This window comes from Gavialis gangeticus, unplaced genomic scaffold (assembly GCF_001723915.1).
Source record: "Gavialis gangeticus isolate Ggan-Ray unplaced genomic scaffold, GavGan_comp1, whole genome shotgun sequence".
Taxonomy (NCBI): domain Eukaryota; kingdom Metazoa; phylum Chordata; order Crocodylia; family Gavialidae; genus Gavialis; species Gavialis gangeticus.
The window spans coordinates 42,492,581-42,503,698 of NW_017729008.1; the positions used below are offsets into that span (position 1 = coordinate 42,492,581).

The 11,118-nt window shown below is 45.8% G+C and overlaps 1 protein-coding gene across 5 annotated transcripts in view; it reads left to right on the forward strand.

The window, feature by feature from the left end:
- COPG2 (coatomer protein complex subunit gamma 2) overlaps window positions 1-11,118 on the forward strand; it is a 770,521-nt gene that overhangs the window by 724,094 nt on the left and 35,309 nt on the right. For all 5 annotated transcript variants that reach the window (XM_019509640.1, XM_019509641.1, XM_019509643.1 and 2 more), the window contains 7 exons: window positions 1,642-1,694; window positions 2,589-2,669; window positions 4,410-4,481; window positions 5,831-5,910; window positions 6,750-6,825; window positions 7,624-7,716; window positions 8,961-9,047. In XM_019509640.1, coding sequence (XP_019365185.1) covers window positions 1,642-1,694; window positions 2,589-2,669; window positions 4,410-4,481; window positions 5,831-5,910; window positions 6,750-6,825; window positions 7,624-7,716; window positions 8,961-9,047 — 542 coding nt within the window. The remainder of the gene's footprint in view (window positions 1-1,641; window positions 1,695-2,588; window positions 2,670-4,409; window positions 4,482-5,830; window positions 5,911-6,749; window positions 6,826-7,623; window positions 7,717-8,960; window positions 9,048-11,118) is intronic.

The window sequence follows — 11,118 nt, forward strand, 5'->3', positions numbered from 1 at the left end:
CTGCTAGAACCAAACCAGAGATTCCTTCCTAGGTGGTCTGGTCCCTCTGCTCGGGGGCAGACCGATACCATATCGGGAGTGAGGAAGAAACTTTAACCCATGGTCAGACAGGAACAGACTGTGAGTGTGTTTGTCTTCCTGTGTATGGAGCAGTGAGGTCTGCTTTAACAACCTTTGTAGCAGCAGGACATTGGCTGCCGTGGTCCCCTGGCTTCACTCGTGGCAGATTAGGGTGCTATGTCTTGTGTCAGGTTTGACTAGTTTCCCTAAGAGTTTGGAGCATGGATTTGTCTAGGGTGGTTTGGATAGGATTGATCCTGCCTCAGGCAGGGGGTTGGACTAGATGACCTCTGGAGGTCACTCTCAGCCTTGCTTCTCTACAATCCATGAAAGAGAATTCAAAATATAATGTCTCATGGGTAAGAAGGATGGATTAATAGAGCCCCTGTCCCTTTTTTGCAGGAACTAGGAGGGTCTGGCATGGAAAGAACCAGTAGAAAACCTTTCTCTCTCTTAACAAATAGAAAGGTTTGAAGTTATAAACTTACTGGGTACCCAGAGACTGATACAGAGCCTCAAAGAAGGGTCCAGGACTGATACCGTGGTAGAAATCTAAGTTCTTTTACTTTTCCTGCAATTGGGGATGCAGTGGGGCCAAATAGGTTGCCCCCCTTGGGCTTTGCTAGTGGAAGGTCTCTTCCAGTCTGTCATACCTACCTGTGGCTGACCGATTTAGGCCTCCTTTCCATGTCCCTGTCTCTGCTGGCAGATGTCTTGGCAGCGGACAGACCACCAGCTGTCAGATGACGTAGGTGTCCAAACACGTCTACAGCACCGTGTGGCTCCGCTCAGCAGCTGTGAGGCCACAGCAGGAAGTGGGACTTGAGAACAGGGCACCAGATGCCAAAGGGACTACCGCCAAAGGCACAGGTGTGTCTGCATAGGCTGGATGGTGGCAGAAGCTTAGCAGAGGTGGTGTAACTTTGCCAACAGTAGTGTAAGTAAGTGTTTGCGTCCTGGACTGTAGATATCCGGTAACATTTCATAGGGATGCGCTACTCTGTTATGTAACTTCTACCTTTTCTAATGACAGGACTTCCTGGAAGGTCTTCTGTGAAAGTTTGACTAAAGCTGGCTAGTGTTAGCAATTATATTGTGATTTGTAGCAGACAACGTGACAGGAGTTTATTCTGGGGACATGTGAATATGATGGCTCTATATCCTGACCAGTATGTGAATGTTTCAAGTAAGCAGTGCCACCTTGAAGCATTCTCCTTTTGGTGATGTATGAAGCATCACAAGCAGGTGGGAAGAAAAGCAGCGAGGAGTCTCACTCAAGGTTGATGATGGCTTTGCCAGGTAGCGGGCTGGGGTTGAAAGTCCATTGTCTTTTTCTCTAGAGCATTGGCCATGGGGCTCCAGCAACTGGATTGGATGTATCTCCGAGTGAATATCCAACCCCCCTCTCACGGAGCCACCGAGCAATGTTAAAGTAGGGGCCACGTGACACCTTTTTGCCCAATTCGCAGTGAGGTGGTTTGTAAAGGTTAAGAGTTAACATCTTGGGAGTTCAGCCCCCTTGCTTCTAGCCAGTGGGACCTAGATCTAGAATAACTATCAGCGATTTATTTCATTCTGCAGGTAGCGGCTCCAATCCTTTCCAGCACTTGGAGAAGAGCTCTGTCCTACAAGAGGTATGAAGAGAAGGTGTAGTGTCATTTCCTCTGGCATGAGACAGGATGCTGTAATGGCCTAAGACAGTGGTTCTTGACCTGTTTTATACCAGGACCCATTTGTAAACATCAGTGGCCAGTCCCGACCCAGTGCCCCTCACTCCTCACCCACTGCCCCCCATCCTCAGGCTCCCAGTGTGTAGGTCAGGGGTGGAGGGTGTGTGGGGCATGGGGCCCCCAAGCAATCCCTTACAGGCTGGAGCTCTGCCAGGCTGCAAGGGAAAAGCTATGGCTTCCCATGTTTTTCTCCTTTTAAGCTTGTTGATCCATTTTTTAAGTTTGTTCACGACCCTTTCATTTATTCTTGCAACCCACTTTTGGGTCATGACCTACGGGTTGAGAAATGCTGGACTAAGCAACAAGTTTGAAATAGCTAGCATTCATGTGGCCAATGGCTAAATTGATATATCATCAGCTTAGCATTCTGGGGTGTATAATTTGGGGCCCATGGAGTTTATAACACAGTGACTTCAGTTGGGACCCTAGAAGACAAAGATCTGTCTTTCGCCTTAACAATCCTATGGCCCTTTGATGAGACTGTGTATGCGCAACACTTTTATAGGTTTATGATTTGATTTATTACCATATTTGTATTTGATTATGTTAATTTTAGGAGCATGAACGATGTTTTTATAACGGTTGGTCCTATTTTATTGTTATAGTTGTATTTTTGTTACGTTTGTTTCAATTTATATTATGGTTCTATGTTTGCTATGTTGTTTTCAGGAGCATGGCTTTTAGCCAGAATCCTTAATAAATTGACTGCCTTGGTGAGAATGCATCACTCTGATTTCTAAGTGTTAATTGCCATTGTGTTGCCATGCAGTAATACCATTGTTTCTGCTGTGTTTGCAGGCTCGTCTTTTTAATGAGACCCCCATAAATCCACGACGATGTCTGCACATACTTACCAAGATCCTTTACTTATTGAACCAGGTAAGTGTGATCATTTCCTCCTAAGTGCGTAGTCATGGTTGAGTTTGAGTGAAAGAAGTATTTTCAGGAGATCAGAACCACTTGTACTTTCCGCTGTCAGCTCCAGGTGAGTTGCTGCCAGTTACAGAAAGGAAGTCCTTGCTCTGTAATGTTATGAACTTAGTTCCCAGTTTCAACATAACTTGGAGATATTTCACTCTCTGAAGCATAGGAGCCAACTTGTATTTTTGCTTGGGGCAGGGTGGAGGCAGCTAAGATGATGGACATGTTGCTCCCCCCACAACCCTCCACTGTTTGGGAAAGGGGGGATATGGGCACAGGCAACACGTGTGGAGGTAGAGGGGGACATGAGTAACAGGGAGGGGGGTGAGGCATGTGCCCCCAAAATTTCTGTCCACAGCTGGGCACAGGGCTGCAACAGGGCCGAACCAGCTCCAGGCAGGTGCCACCTCTGTGGTCCAGTGGGTGGGACTCAGTGCAGGAGGGAGTGCCATGCCACCAAAGTGAGGTGCCCCCTGCCCACCCAGAAGCAGTGGGGGCACAACCCTGTGAAGCTACCACTGCCATGCCTCCCTCACACTGGTGGCCATGGCAGTGCAGCGCTCCCTCCCACACCTGGTCCTGCCCGCTGGGCCGCAGAGGTGTTCTGGCCCATCTGCAGCCCTGTGCCCTGCTGTGGGCGCAGAAATCTTAAGGGACACGTGTCTTCCTCCCCCTCCCTCCACCGTTTTGCCTTGACCCCTCCCCACACTCCCTTCTCCCCACCACATGCACATTGCCTGTGCCCCCTCTCCCCACCCCTTTAAACTTACCTGGAGGGAGCTGTTCTCCACTGCTGCTTGGTTGCCACATGCATGTGCACACACACATGCATGTGGTGCCCACTGCCATCTGATCACCCTTGCTCCTCTTCCAGCCTGCAGTGAGAAACCTGCAGATTCCCACATTTTTCTCCTTTCCTCAGATTTGGGCCCTGACAGTCCTTTTGGGTCCCCACATACTTGGTGCCTGTGCTCTGAAGCTTCTCAGACATGTTATGAAAGACTCCTGGGAGCTGCATACAGGCACTTTGATAGCTAAAAACAATCCTGTTTGTGCTGCGGAAATAACTGTTCTGGAGAGAGTATGAATTGGCACGTAGTTGGGTGACATGCCTGTCTTGGTTAATGTGGGGAAAAGGAGACAATACAAAGAAACTAGTGAGCTAAGGAATCCACATAACCATGCATGCATGAAATGTGGACTGAGTTGGGCAGTGTTTAATACAAAGGCAAAACCAGCAGGGATTACAAGCTCTGTGCACTGCTCTGTCTTAATTAGAGCCATTTCCCTTTGAAGAGATCCTGAGAGAATCCCCTTAGTTGCCACACATAAACCAAAGCTTATAGTCACTGCTGCTGTAAAGTGAGCAGAGGGAGCCCAGGGTAATTAATAAGCTCTGTTCCTAGTATTTTTTCTGGTGCGAAGGATGATGAGCTCATGTTGAAACAAGGCAAATGAACAATATAATTGTGTCAGCTGGTGCTCTGTAAAAACAAAAAGTTATGGAGGGAGTGTTTTTCAGATGGAAAAAGATTTAAAGGAAGAAAAAGGTTTGAGACAAACAATTTCAAGCATCTAAGGGGATATTATTATAGACCAGAAAAAGGAAAAACAGACTAACGAAAAAAAACACCTAGGAATTACTGGCTGCTGACATTGATTGGTCTCTGACTTCTGCTATTTGTATATTCTCCTTAGGGTGAGCACTTTGGAACCACCGAAGCCACAGAAGCCTTCTTTGCAATGACCAGATTATTTCAGTCCAATGATGTAAGTCTGGTGATTCAGCATAAAATGTTTCCTGTTCACATACCGCCAGCTACATTGTGAGCTCTGGCAGTTACAGTTTTTGCCATAGTGGCTCCCCGGTCAGTGTCAAGGGCGTGCTGAAGGATGCTAATCACTAATTAAAAACTTACGAAGTAGGCTAATGAAAACTTATACATTTCTGAATGAGTTAGTCTCTAAGGTGCCATTGTGCCCTGCCTTCCACTTCACAAACAGTAACAACCAGATTCTGTTTTGTGAGACAGGTATTGTTTTATACACGTCTTCCATTTGGGAATGACTTATAAATTCCTTACCACTCTAAAAAGGAAAGAAAGTTGTTCCTTATAAGTTAAGTCTCCTAGAATTCCCATGATAGGAATAGCTAAAAATAAAGGGTTTAGAACAGGAGTATCAATCCTAGGGCCCATGGGTTGGAGTCGCTCCAACCAGCTTGCCACACTACTGTTGCAATTCAAATGACTGAGTGAGTAATTTGGCTAAATGCCTTCATTAAATCCAAAGGCCAGTAGTGGTTATACAGTTATTTTAAATAGGCATGCTAAAATACTATAGGAAAATGTGAACTACGTATTAGCTAGCAGTGTTACCGTACTTAGTAGTGAGCACATCCACACAGTGATTACAGTGGCAAGCATTTGATCCGAATAGGTACAGCTGGGTTAGTGAGGGAGATCCTAGCTGTCCCTTGCTGGCTGGCTCCGGCAGATCAGCTCCACTAGCAAAGAACCTCTCTGGCTTGCTCCATTTTATCCCCCTAGAATGATTTCTCATTGCATCATCTTTTGAGTTCTAGAGATTGGTCAGAACTCACCCAAACTTCCACACAGACTTACCTTGTCATTCCCAATATGCAAAACCTCCTTCCTTGCTTTTTTGGGTATTGGTCATAGCTATGTTGGTCTAAGGATATATGCAGACAAGGTTCTTTGGGTCAATTTGCAAGCTTTTGGGTAAAAACGCACAAAAGCTTGCAAATAAGAATTTGTCCAGCTATATTTTAGTTGGTCTAATAGAAGATATCGGATTGACCCAGAGGACCTGGTCTTACTTGCTTTGTGCTTTCTTGGGTCTCCCTAGCCCTCCTTGGCTTGCCAGTGTCCTTTCTATTGTTCACCCTTTTCTCCTACATTGGCACATGTAATTAAACTGCATCCTGCATATTACACTTCAGCCTGCTAACATTAGCATTTTGACTGTCTCTGTCTCTCTCAAATCATTACCATAAATTTCATCACTCCTACTGCTACCACCAGTTTATTGTAAGTAGAAGTAACTGTCGTTTCAATGTTGACATGTTTTAATGCTTTTTTTGTAATACATTTCCACAGCAAACCTTAAGAAGGATGTGCTACCTTACAATCAAAGAGATGGCCAATATCTCCGAAGATGTCATCATTGTCACCAGCAGGTATAAGAGCTATGGAAAACCTTAATCTTCAAGGTTCTGAAATATGTACAGTTACTTCAGCTACTGTGTTTTCCATGAGGCTGGCTCCCTGACATATGTAAAATGGATAGTAAGGGACACAAAACTAAGTATGATACTAAGTGCATCCTCACATCTTTCCAGAGTTAAGCTACTAACAGAAGGTAGGCAGTTCTGGTTTAAGTACGTGAAACACCATTGAGTCATGCCTGAAATCCCGGCTTGCTAAACTGTCATCTTTTGTATGGACAAGTCTTAGCTGCGTCCTATTGCTGAACAAAACAAATGTATGCCCTACAAAGCTGTTGTGGCTTGGAAGGGAATGAGCCAAGTTTGTGTCTGACTCGCTTCATCCACAAAACGGTCAAGTTCTGGCTGCAGAACCTGTGCGGTATAAGGGGCAGACTCCAGAGAGATCTTGACATCTGAAATACCGTGTGTGACTAGCATTTGGAAGGAAGCTGCATTTTCATTAGTAAACCTAGAAACTATATTTTTTAAGCTACCAAAGAAGCAGAAATGCTACTTCTTAGAAGCAAAAATCCATGCTGGGAAGTCGGGGTGAGGAACAGAAGTATTCTAGCACAGATGCTTGTGTGCCCTCCACCCCTCACGTGCACACCTTAGGATTTTTTTTTTATTTTGGTTGGAATCTTTTCATGTTGGTTAGATATCGCTGATCAAGCCAAATGCTAAAAATGTTTAAATGAGTAGCAGTTAGAAAAATGCCCTCTTGCCACCAGTTGCATGATAATAACCAAGTGATGGCTTACATGACGATAATATATAACATTTAATACGTATGTTTTAAATTGTTCTAGTTTGACCAAAGACATGACTGGGAAGGAAGACGTATACCGAGGCCCAGCCATTAGAGCCCTGTGTAGAATCACAGATGTAAGTACAGAACACACCTGTGATGAGATCAGGTGCCTCCATTACCCAAGGGGCATCTGTCTTGCACTGGAGGAAAAATAAGCCGCTGCTTTGAACCCTGCTGTTTTATAGACAAGCTGCTTGGAGAAGCTGTGGAATCTCCTGCCTTGGATGTTTTCTTGAAAACCTCTGACTGAACTAGCTCGCAGGCATGTCTAGCTCATGTCCTGTCTCTCAGTTGCTGAGAGGCGGTTCTTGAGAGAGAGACTATTTAAGCAGGGCTTATTCAGCCTGACCTGTATCCTACCACTCTTCCCCCTAAAGAGGTTGGAGTGGCATCTGTCTGAGTATTTGCTGGCATTAAACACTCCTAGGTAAGCTCTGACCTCTGACCTTCAGACCCCTACCAGATGCACTGAGATACTGTGCATCTGGTATCTATGCAGGGGCTGGACGAGGTGACCCTCTAGGTTTTTCTAACCCTTTGAATCTCTACCATCAGAGGAATCGCATGTAATACACTGGGCATGGGATTAGGCATGAGCTATAATTCTCACTCCTGCCCTGCCCTAGACTACAGCATTGATCAGGATGTTCGCTGCCAAGTACCTCCCTGGGGCACATGCTGTGAGGATTTAATGCCAGCAAAGCAGGGGGAAAGTGGTGTTCTCAAGACATGCTTGGTTTCCTCCCTGTACTCTTGTGTATATATTGACAAACTCCATTGTAAATCATCATTTCTCTTTGGCACTGTTAGGTGGATTGTTTTCACTCCCTTCAGAAGCAGAGCTATAGGCAACTGTTCATTTCCTTTTGTAGGGCACAATGTTGCAAGCCATCGACAGATACATGAAGCAAGCCATTGTGGATAAAGTCCCCGGTGTGTCCAGTTCTGCCTTGGTGTCTTCCCTAGTAAGTGGAGAGGTGGATTTATATTACTCTGGTTGCATTACTTATGGCAGAGGTCTGGGAAAGGTTTCGTGGTTTATAGGTAGCTTGCCTTGCCTGCGTTCTGGCTGTTGTACTTCTCCTCACACCCCTTTTCTCCTTTCTCAGTCCTGTCTTCTCATACTCAGAACTTTGCCTCTTCCCATTTTCCATGTCCCGTGCCCCAAGCAACCTCCCTCTTCTCCAGCCCCTTCCTTATCACAGCTTTTCCTCAGCTTTCAGTTCAGTCTTATCCATCCCAATACTCAATTGCTCATTCATCTTGTGTGCATCTTAATTTGGAGTATTGATTCTTCTTTGCATTGGGGGTGCCCCATACCCCTGCCTATATCTAAACCATTATTCTCTTAAGTACCAAAAATGTGCTTCAAACTGTATATGGGAACTAGTTTGGAGACTGTTTGCACTGGTGAGCCGGCAGGCCAAGACTAAATCCCCCTTGATGCCTCATAGTTGTTAATGATGTATTAGGAGTCCTGCAAAATGTGACTGTGGCAATCCTGTTCAAACTGTAGGCCACATAACAACACTCTGCCCTCTATACAGATTTGATGGTGACATTATAGAGATGCATTCCTTTTCCTCAAGGGCATCAGACTGGTTAACTAACCTTAAACTGGACTTATAATTGTTGCCTCAAGTCAGCCATACAAAAGAAGATGATAGTTGTTAATGTTTTTTCTATGCTCCCTTTCCCTTGTAAGCAGTGTTGGAACAATGAAGGTGTCTGGCACGGATTAGTGTTGGGTGGGTGTCAAGGATGGAGGAAGGGGTGATGGCATTGTGTCCTAATGTTGGGAGATGCGCAGGAAGGGGGCACATGAGGCAAGGAGGCTGCCCTTGTTGGTTGAGCAAAGGGATGGGGAGGAACAGGAGATGAAGCCCCAATGGGTAGGCCTGTGTTGTGGGTCCTTGGAGGTGAGAACATGAAATTGCCTTTGTACTGGCCAGTACTGACAGAAGCCCCAAATTCTGAGTTGATTTGTGAAGTGGAGTCCAGGGTAACAGATTGCAGTGTACAAATGTATAAAAGGCATTCTCAACACCGTGTGTCCTGTTGGCAGGAAGTAGAGCCCATGATTTAAATGACTTGGGGTAGCTATTTTTAATTAAACCATTTAGGAAATGATTTCATCATTAAACGATTCTCAGTAAAAGTCAGAGTTGTGGCTTTGCTTGTCCTGTTCATTCTTGGCTTCTGCTCCTAGCACATGATGAAGATCAGTTACGATGTAGTTAAACGGTGGATCAATGAAGCCCAGGAGGCTGCTTCTAGCGACAACATCATGGTACAGGTATGTAGCAGAGTCCTGAAGCTTATACTGTGCTGGTTTCCTAGGGCCCTTTTTGTAAGCCTGTGGAGTCTGTATTTTTGCATTTAGGTGACTACTGAGCTTAATATAGGTCTGATTAAGTAACTGTCAGCACTGCCCTTACACCTCAGGCTTGGTGTGATATGGGCGGGCAGACCCCAGTGATGCACACATTACAGGATCAGAGCTCTGTTTGTTACCTGTAACTCATCCCAGCCGGTAGCTGAAAAGGTTCTTCAAGTAGTTGTCAGTGACTGACTGCACTTAATGAAACTCATGACATCGGTTAGTTCAGTTGCATTTAGCAGATAGGGTCTGGCTTGCCATTCAGACTAGGGAATTTTTTTAAGGGCAGATTTTCAACTTGCTCTCTCCTTTTTGGCTGTAAAAAAAAAAAACAAAAACAGGATTTTGAGCAAATTGTGGAAAATGGGTGTCTCCAAATTCACAGGGCCTGATTCCTCTTGCCATGTACCTGGACTCTTTGTGTTTCATGCCGTTTCGTTCCCTTCCTCATTTCAAGGAGCTACAGTCCTTTTGCTGAGTTCATGGCTTGTCTGTGCTGGAGGACTTTAAATCTGAAACTACTTGAGAATTGTTCCTATTTTATCAGCCCAGAAAAATCCCTAAGTCTCTTGATTATATTTTTTGTTTGCTTGTTTTTTGTTTGTTTTTTGGGGGGTTGTTTGTTTTGTTTTTTCCAGTAAAACTTACTGTTTTGGGGTCTTCCCAGTTTGGCCTTGCAACAAGAGGTCCCAGAGGGCTAGTTCCAAACAAATGTTGAAGGTCTAAGCATATTTTAACTGACAAAGGTTGGCTGGATCCTTACTTGAACCCCAACCTATAATGGATTTGTGACTTGTTAAGTGCAGCTCTTGTTTTGGTATTTAGTTATGCCATATATTAATCCACTGTAAGAAGTGCTGTGGGTGATAACTGGTAGGGGTCCACTGATATTTTTTTTTTTGGGCCGATACTGGACAATTATTAACGAGCCATCTTGACTAATACCAACCCATTTGCCAATTTATGCAACCCAGCAGTTTGGAGAGCAGCATCCGGCTGGTGAGTCTGGGGCGGGGGGAGGAGAGGGGCATGGGGGAGGACAGATTGAGGCCCGTAGCACCCCCCCAGCACCGCTGCCACTTGGCCCAGTGCCACCCCTGGCCCTAAGCGTGCAGCAGCTCCCCACCCTTGCCCTGTGCACAGATTTGGGAGGTGCACACCCCCCCGTGCCTCCCCCAGGGATGCGTGCAGTGGCAGTAGCTCTCCCCTCCCCACGCCTCCCCGGACGAACTGCTCGTGGCTCTGTCTGCCACCCTGCCCTGGTGAGCAGCGCCTACTCCAGCCCTACTCACCTCCCTCACGTTGGGGACCTCGATCTGTGCCCCCCATGTCCCTTCCCTCCCCCTGCCCCTTCCCCAGCCAGACGCTGCTGTCCGAGCTGCCAGGGTGGCCGCACGCACGCGGCATTTATCAGCGACGTTATTGGCCACACCAGCCAAAAAAAGCTGATTGCCAATCATGTCAATTTTCCTTTTATCAGTGTTGATACAATATGGCCTGATGTATCAGTGCACCTCTAATAACTGGCAAATACAGGAGTATGTTCCCTCTTCAGCATCACACTAATGCGGGGACTTTGTTTAGCTGCCTCAAGGATGGTTTGCAGGGCCAATTGTTCATTAATGCACATCATAGATTGACATACACAATGTTCCAGGTGTTGATCCTGTTGCCAGGGAAACATTTTTCTCTACAAATTTCTATGCATCTCTTATGTCTGCTTCTGACTTCCTTCCATGTGGGCGAAGGGAGAGTTCACCTTTTCCTGGCTGCCTCACGTAGCTTTGTTGGAATTGTAGATCTAATTGCTTGCGAGGAATTTGATTTCATTTGATAAGTGATGTGACTTGTCGAAGACAGTGACTAAGAAAGTTTATATGCTCTTTGAGTGTACGTGCAGGGGAATACCATGTGGGAACAGGAATGTGATATCTGTGCAGCACTCGTGAGAGACCGTTACTGAAACACTGCATCACATTCAGTAAGA